This window comes from Kwoniella botswanensis, chromosome 1 (assembly GCF_036426115.1).
Source record: "Kwoniella botswanensis chromosome 1, complete sequence".
NCBI classification, from domain to species: Eukaryota; Fungi; Basidiomycota; class Tremellomycetes; order Tremellales; family Cryptococcaceae; genus Kwoniella; species Kwoniella botswanensis.
In genome coordinates this window covers 9,149,177-9,171,613 of record NC_088599.1, presented here as the reverse complement: position 1 = coordinate 9,171,613, position 22,437 = coordinate 9,149,177, and the positions used below count along the sequence as shown (strand labels likewise).

The window sequence follows — 22,437 nt, the reverse complement described above, 5'->3', positions numbered from 1 at the left end:
TCATATTGCTCACCATGTACACATGAAGGGCAGAAACAATTGTGCCTCGCGTTCTGTCTCACATCTCCATCTTACCGTCCACCGTAGACTGCTGCCATGGATGCTAATGCATATACTGTAGCACTATCAAAAACAGCCATCGACGGTGGATTGCCATATCTTCGGAGAGCTTTCAACGTCCGAAAAATTGATCTCAGCGATGCATCGACTCAGGGCATTGATCGAGAGCCGTTTCCGCGGGTCCGAGTATGCTTGGATTAAGACTGTAAACACTGCTCATAGTGGTACGGGAACTGTGAGCAACATCATATCACGAGCGGCTTGCTCTGCATCGCATGATGCGTTCCCACCCCCTATCCCATTTTTTATCGTACATACCATATTGAAGTGCGCAGCTAGGATGTGTGCCTCGAAATCAAGCAATCCGCGAGGAAGTTGACCGGCTATACTGTCTGTACTACAGCACTACAGATGGCGGACAGAGCGATCAGTGTCGGGAGAAGCAAGATCTGGCGCATACAATTCTGGCTTCTGGGCTGGAACGATTACTGAATGATTTCGCTGGTATCTCTCAGGGAATGACACCACACCTCTCGTTAGACAATTCCACGCGAAGGCTGGATCAGTAAGCTTGCTAGGTGTAACACTACATCGGATCAGCCACTTGTTTATCAATGGTTGACACTCGAGTACGTGAAATTTCCCGTATCAGTCAATAACGGTTCCAGTATCTCCGAGGATCCCTAGAGCCCCAAAGGCATCGTTTGGCATTAAACGCTGTTGAATTGGAATGATTGCTTCCGAGCGGCTTTGACCCGGCATTGCTTAATTGTTACCACATCCGTGATGTTCTCGTATTTTTCACGGATGTTTACCCTACCTTCATTGTTGTATCCAGTTTTTCAGCATAAGCACGCGAGACATCTGCCATAATATGTCATAAGGGAACATCCCGCGCAGGAAAGCCCGGGTAGCGGAAACCTGCAGCTGGAAAGCTGGTCTCTTCGGTTCCTGTCGATCCCGTTCCTGATTCAGGAATACAATCGGTGACTCTCCCATTTCCCATTTCCAGGTACGGCATGTCACCCGCGATACAATTGAGATCTGCGTTCGGTTCAAGTTCGTTTCCTTCCGAGCCGGAGCATTGGCTGGCCGTTCCTTGTTCATGTAACGGGCTTCTGAAAACAAGTGAGAGGGGAAAAAAATGTTGATATATAGATCCAGACTGCGATCATACATTTATTCTTCTTCGTACCCCCACCTCAACATCATTCTTGTATTTCGAATCCCTATAGCTTTGTAGTGGCCACCACTTCAATCTCTTCTTCATCCCTCGGATTGAACAACGGAAAGATCGTTCTAGCAATGTTCTCCTACACTCTTTATACCTTTTTACAACTCCTATCCTTCTTTTCCGTCGTCTCCGCATATGCGGACACCGACACGATCACCTGGGGCGGAAGCAACGACCGAACAGGTTACCAGAAGTGAGTTTACCTTGTACCTCATTGGGATATTTCCTGCTGATATTCGTGTTAGTAACCATAATATGGACCCTGCAGTGGTCGGGAGCGCTCAATTTGGTCAGTTGTTCAAGACTCAACTTCCTGGGAACTATGGCGGGGTAGCCGAGCAAGTGTTCGCATCCCCGCTTGTATACACCACCAGTGATGGCGTTCAATATGTCTACATTGCCACTCAGCAGAACAATATCTACAAGATCAATGCCAAAACCGGCGCCATCGTGGCCTCTAGAAACCTTCACATTCCCTTCCTTACCGCCGATCTTGACGGCTGTGTCGATATCAACCCTCACGTTGGTTCAACAGCCACTGGAGTTATCGATCCAAACACCAATACTTGGTACCTTACTACCAAAACCTACGCAAATCAAAATGTGGTTGGTGCTCAGGGTCGACCAAATGGAAGATACTATGTTCATGCCATCAGTGTTGACGATCTCTCTGAAAGAAGCAATTTCCCAGTTGATCTTGAAGGTACGGTTGCACGAAATAATCCCGCTCGATCTTTCAATGGAGGTATTCATCATCAACGACCTGCCCTTTTGCACCAAGGACAATACATCTATGCCGGTTTCGCTTCCCATTGCGTTCAATACAACTTCACTGGATGGATTATGGGATGGGACAAGGATACCGGAAAGACTGTGGAGATGTATGCCACTGAGGGAGCTGGTGTCAAGAACACTGTACCAGGTGCTGGTGTTTGGATGTCGGGTGGTGGTCTTGCGTCCGATAATGCAGGTTCCATGTTCTTCGCTTCCGGAAACGGTTACGCCTCTCAACTCAACGGTATTCCAGTCGCTGGACGTCAACCACCTACCTCACTTGAAGAGGCTGCTGTACATATGACTATCAACTCCGATGGTACCTTGACTCCAGTGGATTTCTTTATGCCTTGGGAGAAGACCCAGCTCGATGGTGCAGACAAAGACCTGGGAACTTCCCCGCTCGAAATCCTGCCAAGTCAATTTTCTTGTGGAAATGTCAAACGGATTGGTGTTGTAACCGGAAAGAGTGGTAAAACCTACTGGTTGAATCTTGACGACATGGGCGGTTATCAAAATGGAGCCAACAAGCTAGATAACGTGCTTCAAGTCTACCAAAATGAGAACTCAGTCTATGCTGGTGCTGGTGTTTATCCTTTGGAAGGTGGTTACATCTACATCAACGTCATTCAGTACCCTACCCATGTCTTCAAATTCTCCTGTGACAGCGGTGTTCCCTCATTTACCAAAGTAGCCGATTCCCCCGAGAAGAACGCTTATATCCTTGGTGTCGGACACGGAACCACTACCTCCTTGAATGATCAGGCTGGTACAGGATTGGTTTGGACCCAAGACGTTGAAGGCGCAAATCTCCGTATCTACAATGCTGTGCCTCAAAATGGTCAATTGACCTTGATCAACTCTTTCAATATTCCTGGTACGACTAAATTCAGTCGACCGGTATTTGGTGATGGACGAGCCTACATGATCACCACCACTGGCTACTTCTATGGGTTTGGTTCACCTGTCAATCTTCCTCTGAACTGTTCTTCGCCATATGACTTCGGCACAGTCAACCTCAACAACACTTCTGCGTACAAAACGATCCAATGTCAAGCCAGCGTCGACACCCAGGTCACCGGTCTTAGCATTAGTGGTAACAAAAACTTCGTCATCGGTAATTACTCTACTCTTCCGGTAACCGTCTCTAAGGGTAAAACCTTCTCATTCCAAGCAGCCTTCGCTCCCGGACAGGTCGGATCTCTATCCTCAGATGTATTGATCAACACCACTCAAGGTGCCACCACTGGATACACTACTAGTACGCCTGTCAGATTGAAGGGTACCGGACAGAGTGTCAATGCTATTCTCGGGGTTACGCCAAATACAGTCAGTTTCGATGGTGTTATTACCGGTCAGCAAGTCGGCGGTGTCAGTCAATCGGTGATCTTGCTCAATCAAGGTAATGCGAACCTTACCATCACTGGAATACAGTGTTCTGATTCCAGCGAAACCGGTCCCTTCACTACCAAGCAGATTAATAACGCTTCGGTTGTATGCGGTCCATTTACCTTCACCAAAATCCCCACTACTATCGCTGGTAACAGCCAAGCCACGGTGAACATTGCGTTCGATCCATCGACTTCCGGAAGTTATGCTACGTTTTTGAATGTGCAATCTACTGGTGGAACCAAGGTGATTGATGTTCTGGGCGTGGCTGGTACATACCCAAGTGCCTTGCTGGAATTTCAAACTCCTGATGGAACTGGTTGGGTTACATACGATAATTCAACCGCTTTCACCTTCGGAGATGTTCTGGAAAACACTTCCAGAAACCTCAAGATGCGTCTGACCAATCAAGGAACCAATAGTTCCACATCACTATCAGTCACCGTTTCGAAGCCACCGTTCGGTGTGTCGGGAATCATCGGTGCTCAGAACCAGGTTGACCTCGCTGAAGGTACTATACTCGGACCAGGAGAAAGTGCTACAGCCACTTTATACTGTTCAGTACCTAAAAGCCAAATAAACGTCGATTCCTACTCCGGCTCTGCCCAATGGACCATGAACTTGGGTGATCCCTTGTTCGGTAAACAACATATTCAATTTGCTTGTAATGCCGTTAGCGAGCAATCTTTACCTCAATTCGCCAACGGAACTTCGAAATACAGGTACCAAGGATGTTACAAGGAAAACAACCCTGGTCGACAGCTAAAGACCCAGATTTACGGTTCTTCCTCCAACACCAACGAGATGTGTGTCAAGGCATGTTCAGATGCTGGGTACACCTACGCGGGAACTGAATATCTCAGTGAATGTTGGTGCTCATCATACCCACCTACCTTGCAAGTTGACGACGGCAATTGCAATTATGCTTGTGCCGGGAATGTTAACGAGATCTGTGGTGGTAACGGAATCGACCAGGCTGGATCGTACATTTCTCTCTTCATGGATGTCACTCAGGGTGCAGGTAGTGTACCAAAAGGTCCTTTCACGAACAACGGAACCAACGGATACACTAGTATCGGATGTTACACCGAAGGAACCAATGGCCGAGCCTTGTCTGTAGGTAAAGGATTAGGCCAAGCTACCACTGTCGCCAACTGTACTGCGGCATGTGCAGGATACACATACGCCGGTGTGGAATATGGTCAAGAATGTTATTGTGGTAATACCCTCGGCGTGGGATCAGTCTCTGCTCCCTTGACCGATTGTAACATGGTATGCGCTGGTAACGCCAGCGAATATTGTGGTGCCGGAAATAGACTCAACGTATATGCCCTCAATTCCGCAACCACCTCGACGTCCTCTAGTGCAGTGTCATCATCGATCTCGGCCTCAGCCTCAGCCTCAGTCTCCGTTTCTACGTCCACCTCTGCCACTTCATCCCCTTCAGCTACTCCTACTGGACCTGTCCAACCTCTGACCGTCGGATCATACACATTCGTGGATTGTCATACGGAAGCTACCAACTCCCGAGCCCTGACTGGCAAGACCGTCGCATCCGACGACATGACTCTTGACAACTGCGCTGCAGCTTGTTCAGGTTTCCTCTACTTCGGTGTCGAATACGCCAGAGAGTGTTACTGTGGAAACGCTCTTTCCGCTGGAAGTGTTACTACCTTGGACGGGAGATGCTCGATGCCTTGTAAGGGTAACGCACTTCAATACTGCGGTGGTTCGAACGGTCTTTCGCTGTACATGTTCAGCAACACGACTACTACTTCCACCAGCGCAAGTGCCTCTAGTTCTGCATCCAGCTCGGTGTCATCGGCTATTTCCTCCTCGGCCGCAACTACGTCAAACACCAATTCTGTGCTCGCCTCATCTTCGACAAGCATTGTAGCCTCATCCATGGCTTCTTCCAACGCCTCTTCGATACTTGCTTCTTCCTCCACTAGTATCGTGGTCTCGTCTTCAAGCTCTGCCACTTCCGCTTCTTCATCTGCCACGTCATCTGCCTCTTCATTTGCCTCATCATCTGCCGCTCCTTTGTCAAGTTCGGCATTACCTTCTTCATCCATAATCGCTTCGTCCTCAGCTGCAGCCTTATCTGTCGCGTCATCATCCTCCGCAGCCCAATCGTCAGTCTCCAGCTCGGTAACATCAAGCTCCACATCGTTTACATTCAGTAGCTCGTCGTCAAGCAAAGCTGTCTCAAGCTCTGCTTCATCCGCTGTCAGCTCTGCAGCCGCCTCGAGTTCGGTCGCTCCATCATCCTCCGCATCGAAATCTGCTTCATCGACGAGCTCCATTGTGCCTTCCGCATCAGCCTCAGCCACGCCGTGGCAATATTTGGGATGTGCCAACGAGACCAATCCCCGAGCTTTGAGCTTAGCGGCGACCGCTTCAGACACTATGACTATCCAGCAATGTCAGAGCTACTGTCTTTCCAAGAACTACCCTCTGGCTGGTCTCGAATATGGACGAGAGTGCTACTGTGGAACCGCCTTACAATCTTACAGTACTCTCGGTTTCACGGGATGTAACATGCCTTGTGCTGGTAGCGCTTCCGATACATGTGGTGGTTCTTCCCGATTGTCCGTATACAACTACACTTCTTACGTAGCACCTCAATTGATCGCTACGGTGGGAACCTATCAACTTCAAGGGTGTTACTCGGAGCCAAGCAATGGTCGGGCATTGTCAGCGTACAGTTTCTCAAACTCTACAGGAATGACAGCCGAATGGTGTGTCTCGGGATGTCAACTGAAAGGATACGCCTACGCTGGTATGGAATACGGCCAAGAATGTTGGTGTGCCAATACCCTCAGCACGAGCTCTGCCAAATTGGCAGACTCAGCTTGTAACATGCTTTGTCCAGGTAACCAAAGGGAATATTGTGGTGCGGGATCGAAATTGGCTCTGTACAAAGCGAATTAAGCGGATGATAGGGAATATGCAGACAATGGTCGTTTTGACCGATTAAATGGAAATGAGTAGACCAAGCTTCACGCTCATGAACATTTTTTGGGATTTATATAGTTATTATTTTGGGATTTATATGTATGAGATACAATGCATAGTCATCAAATCGTCATTTGCAGCGACAAGAAAATGGCAGACTGCTACAGAATAACCTGTCAAAATTAATCCACATGCCAGTCAAGGCGATCCATTATAGCCATCAACACGAGATCTTCGCTTCATAGGTCAGTCCAGTCTATCCCTTGCTTGGTGCGTGCAAAGGTGGCTTCTTAACGTATCCACTTTTTTGGATATAGTTATATAATGGCATTCCAAGGGTCTCATTCCCATCTACGGCCATAGAAGGTATAAAACATCGCATCCCGTCCGCTCTGCGCAATTTAAGCTGCCTATCGCTCGGTTAGTACCAAGGTGGGGGACCACTTGGGAATCCCGGGTGCTGTAGTTTTTGCGTGGTCCCAATCTTTATTTGATCAAGCTCGCCGACCGACATAGAGTGAGCAAGCAGTCAACTTATTTCAGCTGGTTTTCTGCTTCCGGGTCTTTGATTAACAGGTACCATCAATCAGTCACTGGTGTGTTTGTCTTTTACCCTGAATTGCCCGTCTCAACGTTCATTTGAAATGGTCACAGCGTATCAATCCAGCCCATACTCGAACAACGAATGTCCAATGCACCTCTTGAGCAAGCACCGTACATGCCACGGAGGACGAGAATCGTAGTCCGATCGACTCGGCAAGTATCTCGAAGATTAAAGGATGTGGTTAATCCCGCATGGCTGAAGGAAGGCGCGCAACAAGGTGAGCAGTCGCGTTATTTGCGAAAGCTCGGCAAAGTATACCATCTTCAAGCACACTTACTGTATGCCCGATGACTAAATGAGGTACATACGGGACCAAAACTTCGCAATAGCAAACTTAATAATGCCACACATCATCAAGAACTGGCGACCAGCTATTGTAGAGCCACTCAGGCTGACTTACGTGACCTACTGTGCCATATGTCCACATATGCAATTCATAACAACTTGAGGCACTCCCTTGCAGACTCCCCATCGGGTTGAACTCCTATTCGGGAGGATAGAGCAAGTTTCATATTTGTCCTCAAGCGGGCAGATCGACTTTCATGGCCAAGTAATCTCTCAGCACGGTTGTATCACCCAGTGAGTGTGGCAGTAAGCGTAGTCGATGTGCCGAAGTAACTAGGAGTATAAGCGGAACTACTGAATCGGACGTTGACTTGTATTTGGGTGGAAGGGACGTTCTTCGATTCATCGACCCACTTGCTGACCGTTCCACCCAGCTTAGTCCCCATCTGAGTCGAGATCGCATTGAAGGTCGGTAAGAGGTTTGTGTGGGACGCAGACCTTTGGCATTGAGTGTAGTAATTCTTCAAAGCTTCGTTGGACTGGTATTCCAAAGCCCAACGAAGTGCTCCTTTGCGCTTTTCTAGCTCGACTTCCGTGAGATTGAGAGTCCCAGTATAGCTGGGCACTTTGATTTCCGACATGATAAAGTATGTGAGATATGATCTAGAGGATTGGATTAGATCGGGGTTGGAATGAATCGATAAGCAAGATGAAAGACCTCTATATATCTTTTTCCAATAATAGGATCGACCTCTCCACCAGAATCTACTATGGTGCGCGGGAATTTTGCGATCTTTAGAGACCTCTATCCCAAAGGAATGGACATCGCTGAGTACGAATAGCAGTCTGATGTCTCTGCGAAAGTTCCAAAATCCATTGTCTGAAGAGAAGTTCAGCATCTATCAGTTTTCATTCTTCCAATTATGCCAAGGGATTGATGAGAGGTCTACAAAGTATGGATGAGCTGTGGGCAAAAGCACGTACGAACGGAGTACTAAGGAACTGGCCATCGGCAATGGAGTCAAACACATTTCACCGGAGGCCGAAAGCCATCAGACCTTCCTTGTAGGAGGGCCTTTCATGTGATTATATGAATGGGTTGGGCCTTCCTTCTAGAATTTGGCTTCTTGTGCAGGAATTGCAAGTCAACCCCACCCGTACTGTTAAGCTTCACAGAGTCTCGGGGCAAGGTAGAGAAGGCTCAGTGATTGGGTCAAAAATGAGTCATGCTGCACAGCAAAAGCCAATCAGCCTCAAAACTTGCATTTTCTTCCTTCACTCGACAGATTCTGGCTGGAAGAATGTCTTTTTACTCTCTTTGGTTCGTCCTATTGACAGCGACGGGTCTTCTTTCCTATCCTTTATCAGGAGCAATCAATCACATCTTTCAGTATACCACAATCCTTTTAGATTCAATTAGTTGCTTCTATTTCTCTCTGATAATCATCACGAGCATTGTAGGTATATATTCTATATAACCACACACACTCATTTCTCTCCGGAGCATGCATTGGCCTTCCACCGTTACACAGATCTGCAACTTAACCGACTGAACTCTACAAGATCTCTCAGATACGACCCCTATACAGAATGTCCGCAGCATCGACAGGCACCTTCAACGATAGCAGCAATCGAGCGGCCATGATGGATTGGTCCGAGCGTAAATCCATCGTCGAGAACGAAATTGATGAATTGATCGAGGATATTCTCTACCATATCTCATCAACTCGTCGAACCGACCCGAACGTTCTCAAGCTATCAGTCGCTTTCAAAGAACAATTATACACTGAACACGCCGAGCATACAGCAGCTATCGCTGAGAGTTATCGGACTTGCTGTTATTTGAGTAGTGATCGACAAATCTCTCAAGCATATTATCGAGATGGCAGTTTGAAATATAATATTGTAAGCGTGTTCAAATTAGAAAGTGAAGATCCCTCAGTCACAGAGCCAATCATTCACACTATCAATCAAACACTCAGTTTCCCCTGCTCAGAGATGGAGCTGAAAAACTGGGGTGGCGGCTCTTGGAGTCAAGCTATCAAGGGAGACGGCTGTAAACCTCTTATCCCATTTAATCAATGATTACTCATTTGATAGGGAGAGCCACTCAGATCCAGCGGGTCAAGACGATCATCATACGTAGAGGTTATAGCGTCGTTATTTGGTTCACGGATGAGTAAGGTGCATAAGTTGAAAGTCACGAAGTAAGCTCGATGAGGGACCTATAGCCGTTTTACATGATCTCATGCAGTCTCGAGGCACGCTCACTTGATGCATGCTTTGGACGGTAACAAATCAAGGCCGTCGACCCGCATGAATACAGTAGTAAGGAAGGTTGTTAGGGCCATATGGCGTTCTCATCTCCGTCCTACTCTTGCACTTCCGTGTCATCTGGAAATGTTCAGGTGGCCTTTCCCCTTCCTTTCATTCATGATGCGGGGGTTGTATTTGGCTCGGCTCCGATCAGATCCACCACCTGAATGCTGCGAGATTTGTCACACACCTATATGTAGCCCCTGTGTCAAGGTAATGAAACTTCCAACTTGATTGAAACACTCAAATTGCTTGTTCAGATATTCTCTCGACTGACGCTGATTCATTTACTGCCCAGTGGAAAGCCAGGACTCCATTACTAACAAACGATGTCTACCGAAGATACCAACACCTTTAACGGTCCCGACGACACAGAGATATTTCGTCGATTGGACCGAGCGAAAATCGGTACTTGAGAACGAAATTGAAGTATTGCTGGATACCATCCTAGACGATGTCGCAGAGAGACACAGGGGTGATCCCAATTTTAGCAACCTGTTGAACGCTTTTGAAACCCAATTGAAACTGAAACACATGCGAGAGACCGCAAGTATCGCTGAGATTTATCGGACTCGTACTTTGCTGGGTAGTGGTTCAAAAATATCTTCAGCATATTATCGAGATGGTCGTTTGAGATATAACGTCGGATGCACCTATATCTTGAAGAGCGAGTATGCCGCTACTACAGAATCGGTCGAATACCCTGTGGACCAGATACTCGAGTTCCCCTGTTCGAAGATGGATTTCAAGCAATTAGGTGGAGGAACAATCAAAAAAGTCCTGCACCACGAGGAACCAATCTTATTGGTGCCGTTCGTTGCGGCTGAGAGAAGGGATCCGCTAGAAGTGTACGGAGATAGCCTCTCCAAGAGGAAGTTATAATCGAATTGATCGTCTGCTAATGAGCTGACGTTTGGATACATTAACACGTAAACTCATCATGTATGTTGATTGTATGATTTGACCGAGCCACATCACTATTAAGATGAAGAAGCAGTCAACTCCGACATAGCTGCGCGGTTGATTGTATATGATCCATACTCCGTCAATCCTCCTTCTGCTGCCAGGCATGATGAGTCAGTTATGAGCACTTTACTCCGGTTAGTCATCACAAAGGATATCCGAAGACAAAGAGACAAAGGGAAAAACAAAAAACGAAGTAGAAGGAGAGAGACTGTAGACGCATGGACGGTCCGTGGGACGCAATGTCTTCTCTACATCACCACCACCTACGTCGACAGCATCAGTTGTTATGTTGAAATTCACCTCAGGGACCGGGAAGTACGGAAACACAGTTTGGTACACACATCCCTCATTCCGGTTATCAATCCCATCTCCGAGACCGGTACAACCAAAACCCGATTACAAGGTTTGTAATCAGCTGACAGGAAGATCACTAGTATTAGTGAATGCGATTAGGATGGGATCGTAACGTTTGTAATAAATGCAACATGTAAAACCACGTTGGTCATCAAATTAAAATATAGTCAAATGAAAAGATGAAAAAACAGAGAAAATAACACATGCCATCGCACGGTCCACCATAGAGACCCTTATTCCTGGAAACCAGCAACAAGTGAAAAAAAAAAACATCTCCTGTCTCACTTTTTCGTATCTCTCTCTCTCTCTCTTTCTTACCATCATCGACAACAACAACATCAACATACATCTATAATACCTACCTCTGACTCAGTCATCTGGTAACTTGATCTCTACTCGGACAAGGACCTCTCTCCCTCTCTTACATTCATTCGTGTAGTCTCCGTCTTTCTTTTGCTCATACCGACATCTCGACGCGTCTTTTGCATAAACAACCTCTTTATAATCTAAACACCCACCCCACATCAACAAAATGTCACCTTTCTCAGCATGGACACCTGGACCAGGTCCCCTCTACACCATCATCACCTCTGCTTGGGAGACCCTCGGTGTACCCAAGGTACCTATCCAGTACAAGACCTGGGTACCTGGATCATCCCCCCTCTCAACTCAAAAGGAGGTCGTAGCTGCCATCGGTACTTACCTTCTCGTCATCTTCGGTGGAAGAGAGCTCATGAAGTAGGTCATCTCATCCTCATCATATCACCCAATGGTATCTGAAACAAGACAACAGGGGCTGATGCAACAGTAACTGACTGTATAGGAAGAGACAACCTTTCAAGCTCACGGGTCCATTCAGATTCCACAACGTTTACCTCACTCTTGGTTCAGGTCTTCTCCTCGCGTTGATGCTTGAAGAGATGTAAGTAATTCTCTTTTCCACACTTTTTGATCCGTCACTTACTGATATGCTATCGTTATCGCAGCGTTCCCATGTTCCTCAAACACGGTTTCTTCTGGTCAATCTGTAACCCCACCGCTTTCACTCCTGTAAGCAAACATCTCCTTCCCCATTCCCCATCCCCCAAAAAATGAGAAATTCCAAAACAACATTTCATGCTTATGTGAGACATGCTGATGACGTTATGAACCCCAACAGCGACTCGTTACCTACTACATGATCAACTACTACATCAAATACGTTGAGCTTATCGACACTGTCTTCCTCGTTCTCAAGAAGAAACCTTTGGGTGAGTCGTGTATTCTGCTCATGAGCGTGATTGGTCTCTGATTGATTGTCTAGCCTTCCTCCACGTCTTCCACCATGCTGCTACTGCCATCTTGTGTTTCACTCAACTTGAAGGAGAGACCTCTGTTGTGAGTATATTTGTTATATTCGGCTATGACCAGTTGTGCGATCCCCTTAACTAACAAACCTAATCAACAGCAATGGGTTGTCATCACTCTCAACCTCCTCGTTCACGTGATCATGTGTGAGTGTGCGCATCTCCTGCAACAACCAAGATCCGCTAGCTAATTTTGGTATCATATAGACTACTACTACTACGCTACGGCTGGCGGTGCCAAGATCTGGGTTTGTGCAAACACTTTTCTGTCCAAACAAAACAAAAACAATGAACTAATAGCTAATTCTACTTCGGTGATATAGTGGAAGAAATACCTCACCTCGATGCAAATCACTCAATTCATCATCGACCTTTTCATCGTCTACTTTGCCAGCACGTTTTTATTCTCATACCGTTTCGGGCACAACCAATATCCAAACTTACCTTTCCCAGTCTCACCTTCTAGTTCGCTTAGTTTTCTTTCATTCTTTCTAGTTCTGTTTTGGTGGAATCAATCCCAACCTACCTACCTACATCTGGCCTATCTATCCATATTACTATGTCGAACTCTTAGGAATTGCAAAGTGATAAACCCATCTAGACCTCCTGATCACTTCCTGACCTATCAACCTCTTCATTCTTCGCTCTTATTTGGTTGTGCCCCACCAAAGGGCGGTTAATTTTGCTAACCGATGACTTTTTTGTGTTACAGCTTACAACCACTTTGCCACGAAATACACTCCTTTCCCAGCTGTCGGTGATTGTGCTGGAAGTGAGGGTGCGGCGCTCTTCGGTTGTGGTCTTCTGACTTCTTACCTCTTCTTGTTCATTGCGTGAGTATCCTACCTCGTATACGAGTCCTCGGATGGGTCACCACGACTTCATCTTCATGCCTTTTCAGAAACGTCTCGCTGACAACCTTTTCATTCATAGCTTCTACCGAGCCACTTACAAGAAAGGTGCCGCCGCCAAGAAAGCCGCTGCCAATGGTAAAGCTGATGTCAGAGGATCATCCAAATCCAAAGTGAGCTGGACTCAAATCTGTCGTGCGTCAGCATGAAGAGTTGATCAACTGACGTCTTGTTTAGTAGGTGATCGTCCAGAACAAAAGAGGGACAACCGTAGTTACGGAAGTCCAATAAAGTGGAAGAAGGCGCAAGAGAGAGTGATACGGAGGAGGAGTCGTATCCCAATATGGAATCTGACTAGCGGGAAGGGACAGGGAGATTCATACATGATCCTTTTTTTCTTTTTTCGATTCGGAAAAGGACGGCGGAGAACGGAAAGGAAACGGAGTATACCAGGCAAGACGATACATTTGCTTATAGCTCATTACAAAAAACCTCATTTTCCATCATTTTCAATACATCTTCATTCTCATTTGATTCCCCTTTTTCCCATATATCCATTCTGCCATTTATTTTTTCTCTTTCCTTCGATTATATCATCTTTTTGGTCTTTCATCGGGACTCAAAAAATCATACATCAAACTCATCTATGTCTTTTTCATACCATGCAGAAAATATACAAAAGATATCAAGCAACTTTTGCTTGTCTTTGCTATCTCTGATATCGTCAAGTTTGCATACTTCGCTCAGCGAAATGAAAAGATTGCTCGCTTTCATGTGTAACATCAGTACATCAGTACATGACTTTGCGAGGTATAGTCCGGAACTCCAAATGACAAATGTCTGACATGGGATGTGTGTATATGCATGAATAAATCTGAACATGGATTGACTGGATGATATGATATCTAGTTAACATATGTAAATCGTTTTCGGATGTAAGTTCTTTTTTTTCTTTGCTTCTTTCTTTCTCTTATCCGAGATCATCAAATATCTCTTTCGTCTTCTTCCGGATTTACTAATCATTTTCAAATAGTACGAAGATGTGATCTCCTCAACGACCCAAGTATTCAGACTATACTAATTATTCCGGTTTATCGATCTTTGGACTTTTCCCTGGACTTGGATTTCTGGCAAACTTCGGTGTTGAAGCAATCTGAATGAAATTGGGAGTTCTTGGTACTTCCAACTCATCACCACCGTGTTCTCCTTTCTCGTTATTACTAATCTGTTGTGGACGTTGGGATAAGAGGGTACCTTCCAATTCGATCGCATCTTCCACCATGAAATGCCACCAGGCAATCGTAAGCGGTATAGTACTAGCGTGCCATAACGAGTGAGCGTCGATTATCCTGAAAACAGGTGAGAAATCTAATAATTCAAATGACATTGCTAATGTAGTTAAGATCACTAGGATAAGGGGGGTCTGAGCTTCTTTAGGTTTAGGATTTTGCGTAAGAGGATCATGAGGTGGGTAAGGTTTGGGATAGGTGTAGGTCGTACCTAAGAAGGTCATTTTGGGATAAGGATATTTGAATGATAGACTCCAACTTATCCATAATACGTTATGGATCGCAGCTAAGACGAGGTTGAATTTCGTATGATAGCCGTAGGGGAATGAACCGATGGGAAATGAAAGGAGATAAGTGAAATGACCTAGTACGATAAATCCAATGATCGCAGAGATGGGAAAGAGGTAACGCGAGGTCGAGAGAGGTGTACGTAGGTGGAATATTCGAACGACTGAATAGAGAAGAGTAAACGAGATTGTTAGGGTTGCGGAGAAATAATCTAATCGTTCGGTCGTTGGTGTATCTATACAGCAAAAAGAACCAAACAACAATCAGTATAGGTCCGCTGCTATCAATGATACAAGGAAGAATGAAGAACGAAGCTCGCACCCACCTCTAGCATGGAAGACTGTACTCCATATCCAAGTATTAACTTGGATCCAACCCAACGCACTCAGCCAATTCCTCATCCCATTCTCCTTCCTGACCCTTCGACGAAGTTGCTCTAGACCTTTCAGGTTTACGTATAGATTCCCGAGAGACATAAGGATCGAGAAGGGTTCTTGGAATGGTCCAAGTCGGTAAAACGCCCATTTACCGTAGACTATTCATCAAATCGAGACAGTCAGTCATAACATTCGAGGAGATAGTAATTATGGTTCCAATCGTGATATGAAAAGTGGTATTAGATGATAGGATTCTTGTAGACCTCAGCTTTCGCTTGGTCTCACTCACATTGATGAGGTTTACTGCCCGGTCTGATGTTATCCGTAAACGTATGACCGCACTCATAAGCGCAATTCTCTTTACATGTCCAACCGAATGCCCTCAGATAAGCCGGAAGGGGAGGCTGATGAGGTTCGCAATATGTCAACTGGCAGCCTTTGAGACAATGCTGGAAAGTCGGATTACGATCGCCTGAGGAAGCTATGATGGGGATGGCGATGAGAAAGAGGGCGAAGAGGATGATATGGATGAGATTCGGACGGGATGGCATGTTGAGTCGACTTGACAGTCTCTTCCTGTTCTGTCTGATTGTTTGATCGCGCTGAGCCGGATCTGTCAATTGACGGAAGAGGAACTGGTTTGAGAATTGAGAAGGTAGACGTAGTTGCAGATGCAGATCGCGAAAACACGTTGAACACCCTTTGCACGCGATCGAGCGACGGTGTGCGAGTTGTAATTGGCATTAGGATCAAAGCCTAATAGAGGCAGGGGACCGATTTGGTTCCGCTAATGCTCTATTACAAGACTGTAATGTCGATTCCCTCCACTTCGCATCTTCATCTTCATCTTCCCCTCGCTTGGTCCGTGTCCACCTAACCAGATCTTCCTCTACTACCAGATCGGCTGCATATCGAAGGAAGACTCACCGATACCTGAGTGACTACACAACAAGAGTCGAGCAGCCGGGCTAACCGAGCCAATCGGAACATGCCTTCTTCACCTTCTCCTACCCTCAGAAACAAAGGTAAACAGAAAACACCCACACCGCTTGTGGAGGAGGGAGGTGGATCACCAACATTGATTACATCGGGCTCCGAAGACGATTTGATAGCACATCAAAACGATCCGCTCGGCACGAAGCAAGATGAAGATGTCAGTGATATTGATGACATACCGGATGAGCAACAAGGTCTGTTGGGGGAGAGGAATGTACATAGGAGCATAAATCCGCTGGTCGTAGATGACGGGAAGAGGCGGAAGGGGAGGGTGAAAATTCTAGGAGTCAAGGTGAGCTCTGCTTATAATGCTTGGCTCATCTCGAAACCATCCCTCGTAACCCCAAGCTGACTTTGTTGAATAGCTACCCAAACCACTCCTCTACCTCCTATCCATCCCCCTAATCCTACTCCTATTCACCCTGTTTTCTCCCAGCTCATCACCCTACCAGTCTATACCGACCCTATCTAACGGTACACATCCATTCCATCCTACCGTTCTTCTAATCTCCCTCGACGGCTTTCGGCCTTCATACCTCACCTCGCACGTTGATCTTCTCCCGAATCTAGTAGGGCTGGCAAAGAGGGACGATGGGATCAGAGCACAATCAATGAAGCCCGTTTTCCCAACTTTGACATTCCCTAATCATTGGAGCCTCATGACGGGTTTGCATCCAGAATCACATGGGATTGTAGCTAATAACTTTTGGGATCCAACGTTCGTTGGTGAAGCTATAACTTTGAGGAATGAGGGAAAGGATAGAGGGGACATGGAAATGACGGATATGGGACTTGGACATGTGAAGAATGACAAAAGCATAGCTGACATAGATAATATAGATAGTGTAGACGGTGTAGATGTTATAGAGGTGACTGGTTACAATACGGCAAAGAAAGATGAAAGTAACGTAGGAGCGCAATTCGTGTATACCGAAGAAGATAAGAGCTGGAATTCGAATTGGTGGTGGGGTGAACCCCTCTGGAGTGTCGTGGAGAGAGCTAAGCAAAAAAGTGCCGTTATCATGTGGTGAGTGGTTGAAGTCCCAGAAAGTACAGGCATGTACAGTGTGATCTGTAAGAATGCACTGCGGTCATTCAGAGAAGTGGAAGTCCTCATATCTTGGTGATATGAGTGTCAGCTAAGATTTATCTTATCATGTTCTAGGCCTGGTCCTCCCGTCACTTCGAAAGGTATATCACCATCGTACTTTGTACCATATCGAGTAAGTGGATTCTTCACGCCAATCCTCCAAAGTCTTGTCATATCTGATGTAATGTGTCTTTCGGATGAACCACGAAGTAATGTTGACTCTTTGTGATATTTTGACAGAAACTCTCACCTTCCAAAAAAGTCACTCAAATCTTATCTTATCTCGATCTCGATATCAAGGAAAGACCTCAATTTATCGCATCGTATTTCCCGGAGATTGATCAATCTGGACATCGTGGTGGTCCAAACTCGAAGGGTGTGAATGATAGTCTATCGTTATGCGATGAGATGATTGGAGAACTGCTGCATGGACTGGAAGTGAGAAATTTGGATGAAATTGTGAATGTGGTCATCGTTTCTGATCATGGTGAGCTAAGTTCCAGTCTCTGAGAGAAATCTCAGCTTGCTCAGGATAATGTCGAGCTGATCATGGTTTGTTGTAAAGGCATGGCGGAGACAAGCAATGATAGGATTATCTACTTGGACGATATATTAGGTGGACAAGGTGTGGATGCCATCGAACATAAAGATGGTGAGATATGTTGGTTGAGGGACTGATCATTCGTGCTGATTAATTATACCTAATATAGGTTGGCCATCCGTCGGTTTGAGGTTCAAGGATGGTGTTGACACGCAGTATTACCTCGATATCCTACTTGAAGCTGCTGAAACCTCAAACGATACTTTTGCGGTGTGAGTTGATCCATAAGTATATCCGCAAATGTACTTTTCAGCTGATCGTCTGCGCTATAAGATATACCCACGAGACCATGCCTGAAAGATGGCATTTCAACCACGGACATAGAATCGCACCTATCTATGTCGTTCCTACCATAGGCTGGGCGATCACTGATCATGTGGGTTACAGACATTGGTACTGCTGACACCACTGTTGCTAACAATATCCCATATGCTTTCTTGTCGGTAGCACGAACATGAAGTTTTGTTTCAGGGCGATTATCAGCCAAAGGGTAATCATGGTTATGGTAAGTAATGTCTATGCGATCGATTGTCGTAACTGTTAAAAGCTGACACCTCGCTGTATAGACAACTTGTTCCCCGAGATGCAAGCGATCTTCTTTGCCAAGGGACCATTGGTCAAGTCAATCAAGGAGAAAGCTCCAATGGAAGTGTATGAATCGACTGAACCGCCTATATTGAAGAGTACGTGAAGTGCTTCGGCGCATACTCCCATGTCGACTTGTCAGTTCAGCTAACTTGTTTACTGCCATACTGCACGTATAGGTTTCCCAAATTTGGAGATATTCTCGCTCGTCACGAGGTTGTTAGGGTTATCACCGTCTTTCGAACCTGCCCACAATGGCACAGTAGGGTCTTGGGATAGATACTTTGGGTCGTAGCAGCATGCATGCATGCCTTTATTGTTCTCCGCTTTGAGCGAGCTCTTGTCCCTTGTCCCTTGTCCGTCATCCGTTCTCAGGATGAATGGATGACTCGGAAGTAAAATGAGAATATTATATGATGGTCGTGTGATCGATCTGGAGTGGATTGTGATGATGTGATTTGATAACAGCCAGATAACGATAAACGTTTACGATTTAACCTTACATCTTGACTCATAACTTGCATCAAGTCACCCCATTTCACATATTACTCTGTATTCATACTCATGCTCGCTTGTAATTTTCCATCTATGTCAACATCCAGTATTGCCTGTTGATTGCTCATCAATCTCTGCAATTTGTATATATCCTCGATTCAACGATCCGTCACACAACCTGATGACCAAACCAGACGATCGTCCCCAACCTTTACGCTCCACTTCGCCTTCACGACATAATTATATCGGATCCAGCTCAAGCATAGCTCCATCTTACTACAACATACCATTCAGAGGATCGTTCGCCAACCTATTCTCACTTGTAGGGCTCTCTAGTACATTGAAAAGATCGAAAGACGAGGAGGATGACGATGAAGAGGAAGATCTGACGGACGGCGAAGTTGATGAGGATGATGGAGAGCAGAGCACAGGTGGTGAGGTAGATGAAGAATCTCTCATGTGGGATGCTCAGGTGAGTCTAAACATTGGACGGCCTTGAATGAGAATATTCAGTAATGATGGTATATATCCTCTGTAGACCGCATTGATATCTCACCGTCCAGAATTAGCTATCAAACTATACACTCAAGCTGCTCTACCACCCTTCTGCTCAGCTTCAGCATGTCTAGCCTTGGGTAACCTGTTGATTAGAGGCTCGACTCTAACGGAGCATGAGGCTCACGATTTCCACCATCATTCTCACGGTCAACTCCAACCTGATCAAGCCCATGACCATGAACGTGAGAAAGTTCAAGTTTTGAATAATAACTCCACAATAACATCAAAGATATATAGCAAATTCTTTGGATCCTCTTCTTCTCCTTCTTCTTCACATACGAACAGCACCCTAAGACCCATACCTCCTAGACGACCTACCTTGGATCTAGTAGCTTCAGGATGGCAGATACCGAAAGATGGCAAGAGGGCAGTGAGAGATGTCAAGTCGATGGGAGTCGCTGGAGCGTGGTTGGTCTTAGGATTAAGTTGGTTGGTACAGGAGGAACTGGAAAGAGAGAAGAAGCAGGTGGATAAGAGGGAACAAAAGCAGGTATCTCAGACCGTTAAGATCGTCCCCACAACCACTTCAAATGGAATAAATCATAATGCTGAACACGCCGGGGACGATTTGATGAGAGAAGAAGAGGTTTTATCGTTTGACCTCAAAGGCAAACTCAAGCACAGAAACGAAGATAGACTCAATCGTCGAACAACATCGGACACCGTCACTGGAATCGATCCCAAATTTGAAAGCACATTATCAGACTCGGTCGATACCCTCTGTCCACCGAAATTAAACCCTAGTTCCAATTCTGGCCGGACATCTGAATCGACCATCATAAGAACTCCCGGTGATGGTCTTGTTGATGATCCCTTTGAGCGTGAGAATGAGGATGTTGATATTGAAGATACAGCTAGGAAGATGGAGGTCATGCAAACTATGGTGGGTATCACACCTCTCAGAGACATTCCTTCTCATCGCATGATTCTTAGTTGTTACCTACTCTGACTCTGACTGATCCATTTGTCACATAGTATAACCTGCTGCAACCGCTCTTAAAACTCTATCGACACGGCCACATCCAACCTCAAGACCCCGTATCACTCCCACCTATTTCCCTGCAGGCCCTTCCAAGCGTCTTACGACCGAGGAACGAGGCTGAAAAGGGAAGGAACGTATGGCGTTTAGGTCACGTCGTGGCTTCCAAGATAGCTCTTTTAGAAATGATGAAAAAGGAAGAGAAAGAACTGGGAGCCGGCATAGAGATGAAGGAGATTGAGAGACTTAGAGGTAGTGTGGATATCATCGTTAATTATATTGTGAGTACTCTGAATAATTTTTTAACTTAATTCTCTACCCGTATCCTCCGTATACCTTGAGTACTGATTCAATTTGACTTTTTTCAGCTCGCAATGACATCTCATGGTTTGGAAGCTGAAATCTACTTTAAGAATGTTATCTCTCACCCACCGACGGGATACGAAATAGCCGACGATCTCATCAGACAGGCTGCTAAAAGATTAGATATTATCACTTCCACACCTAAAGACGATAATTTGATGAAACGGACCCCATTCCCAGATACTCAACTTCCTCTTCCGACAAATTCATCATTATCATCTCGTCAGAAAAGATCTTCTCCTCGAAAACCATCTGTGACCGCTCATGGACGTAAACCATCTATATCTTCTATCACTTCCTTATCAGCCTTCAAAATATTGTCTACTCCCATCAAATCTTCAGCTTCGGTTGCTTCGCTAGCTTCCATCACGGATGATCATTACGAGCCAGTCACTGTAAAATTGAGCGAAAGAGATAGAGAAAACGAAAACGAAGATGCCATGTCGACATTACGGAGAGTCCATGCCAAGTCGATGGCTGATCTGACCGAAGCGTTTTCACGTCATGAACAACATGAAGAAGAATCAGCAAGATATCCGTCACTTGATGGATGGAAATTATTGCCTCCTATCGAAAATGATAGATCCACCTCAGCTCAATCACACTCGAATTCATTCGCTTTTGGGGTGTCTCAACAATCCCAGCGGACTATCATCTCTAATCAGTACTATCAAGGTGTAAACGCTGCCAATACCAACACCTTACGTCCAGTAGCTTCATCACCCCAGTTCGGGACTTTGCGTGCTACAGCAAAGGGTGATAGCTCGTCCAGACGCAAATTACCATTTGAACCTTGCTCAGACCAACAGATCAACCCTATCGATCCCGAATTGGCCAAAGCGGAATTATCCAGCGCACTGACTAAACATGTTATATGTGGGGTATGTGAGATGCAGGGTGTGAATTTCCCGGAATGTAGGAGGTGCGGATTGACTTTTTGTTCGAGGGAATGTAGAGTAGGGGAAGATAAGGCTGGGAATGGGAAAAAGTGAGTTGGAGGTCCATCCTTCATCGACATTTGAGAGCTATTTTCCAAATTCGCCTAGATCCATATTTTTGGTTCAGGATGATATTACCGTGTTGAAACATGATCGCCCATACGGATTTGGCTAATCGTTCTCCTTTATTTTCGTTCAATTAGACATATATGCGGTTTATGGGAATCTAGGAAATTGTTATCTGGCCCAGATAGTACGAACCCATTAATCGGCAACAATGATACAAGGCAATCACATATAGAGAAGACCATCCCACCAGTAAGAGTGGCAAGGGTACATTAGCGATTCGTTTTGAATGGAAATTTACATTTTGTATGCGGGTACGGAAAAAAGGAAGGGAGAAGTTAGTTTTGTATTCTTGTAACTCGGTAAATAAGTAGAATAAGGATGTATATGTAGTTTATCTTGTGATAGTTGTGATTAATCTGATTGGCAAAGCTCTCGGATCCTTCATCAAATCATTGAGCTACTGATTAAAACCCTTGCCTTAGATCTTCGACTCGGACTAATGACCGAAGGATCAAGGGGCAATATAAAATGTATAATCCGCAAGAAAGGAGATATAGAATATATATTTTTGAATATAAGATAAACAACCACGAACAATTTCCTAAAGACAACATGTATACTTTACTTGTATTCAACACCGAATACAGTATTATCTTATCATTTTTCTCAACC

The 22,437-nt window shown here is 45.5% G+C and overlaps 7 protein-coding genes and 1 non-coding gene across 8 annotated transcripts; 6 read left to right on the top strand and 2 right to left on the bottom strand.

Annotated features, from left to right (window-relative positions):
* Window positions 1-1,549: 1,549 nt before the first annotated feature.
* L199_003452 (uncharacterized protein) lies at window positions 1,550-6,391 on the top strand (the record flags this gene model as incomplete). The annotated part of the gene is made up of 1 exon (XM_064889182.1): window positions 1,550-6,391. The coding sequence occupies one exon, from the start codon at window positions 1,550-1,552 to the stop codon at window positions 6,389-6,391; it is 4,842 nt and encodes a 1,613-aa protein (XP_064745254.1).
* Window positions 6,392-6,767: 376 nt separating this feature from the next.
* Window positions 6,768-6,883, top strand: L199_003451. Its single transcript, XR_010449960.1, has one exon. It is a non-coding gene; the product is annotated as a 5S ribosomal RNA (ribosomal RNA).
* Window positions 6,884-7,539: 656 nt separating this feature from the next.
* Window positions 7,540-7,945, bottom strand: L199_003450 (uncharacterized protein; the record flags this gene model as incomplete). The annotated part of the gene is made up of 2 exons (XM_064889181.1): window positions 7,540-7,556; window positions 7,639-7,945. 2 exons carry the CDS (start codon window positions 7,943-7,945, stop codon window positions 7,540-7,542), a joined length of 324 nt encoding a protein of 107 aa, XP_064745253.1.
* Window positions 7,946-8,894: 949 nt separating this feature from the next.
* L199_003449 (uncharacterized protein) lies at window positions 8,895-10,502 on the top strand (the record flags this gene model as incomplete). The annotated part of the gene is made up of 2 exons (XM_064889180.1): window positions 8,895-9,321; window positions 10,378-10,502. The coding sequence occupies 2 exons, from the start codon at window positions 8,895-8,897 to the stop codon at window positions 10,500-10,502; spliced, it is 552 nt and encodes a 183-aa protein (XP_064745252.1).
* A 970-nt stretch (window positions 10,503-11,472) lies between these two features.
* L199_003448 (uncharacterized protein) lies at window positions 11,473-13,428 on the top strand (the record flags this gene model as incomplete). Its single annotated transcript, XM_064889179.1, has 11 exons — window positions 11,473-11,678; window positions 11,764-11,862; window positions 11,927-11,990; window positions 12,100-12,190; window positions 12,244-12,317; window positions 12,388-12,433; window positions 12,494-12,534; window positions 12,610-12,751; window positions 12,999-13,119; window positions 13,220-13,310; window positions 13,378-13,428. The coding sequence occupies 11 exons, from the start codon at window positions 11,473-11,475 to the stop codon at window positions 13,426-13,428; spliced, it is 1,026 nt and encodes a 341-aa protein (XP_064745251.1).
* A 790-nt stretch (window positions 13,429-14,218) lies between these two features.
* On the bottom strand, window positions 14,219-15,642 carry L199_003447 (uncharacterized protein; the record flags this gene model as incomplete). Its single annotated transcript, XM_064889178.1, has 3 exons — window positions 14,219-14,949; window positions 15,040-15,249; window positions 15,381-15,642. 3 exons carry the CDS (start codon window positions 15,640-15,642, stop codon window positions 14,219-14,221), a joined length of 1,203 nt encoding a protein of 400 aa, XP_064745250.1.
* A 437-nt stretch (window positions 15,643-16,079) lies between these two features.
* Window positions 16,080-18,658, top strand: L199_003446 (uncharacterized protein; the record flags this gene model as incomplete). The annotated part of the gene is made up of 10 exons (XM_064889177.1): window positions 16,080-16,379; window positions 16,453-17,114; window positions 17,253-17,310; window positions 17,418-17,664; window positions 17,743-17,829; window positions 17,888-17,990; window positions 18,052-18,154; window positions 18,226-18,283; window positions 18,345-18,461; window positions 18,543-18,658. 10 exons carry the CDS (start codon window positions 16,080-16,082, stop codon window positions 18,656-18,658), a joined length of 1,851 nt encoding a protein of 616 aa, XP_064745249.1.
* Window positions 18,659-19,039: 381 nt separating this feature from the next.
* Window positions 19,040-22,038, top strand: L199_003445 (uncharacterized protein; the record flags this gene model as incomplete). The annotated part of the gene is made up of 5 exons (XM_064889176.1): window positions 19,040-19,330; window positions 19,397-20,299; window positions 20,392-20,676; window positions 20,764-21,746; window positions 21,900-22,038. The coding sequence occupies 5 exons, from the start codon at window positions 19,040-19,042 to the stop codon at window positions 22,036-22,038; spliced, it is 2,601 nt and encodes an 866-aa protein (XP_064745248.1).
* Window positions 22,039-22,437: the final 399 nt, after the last annotated feature.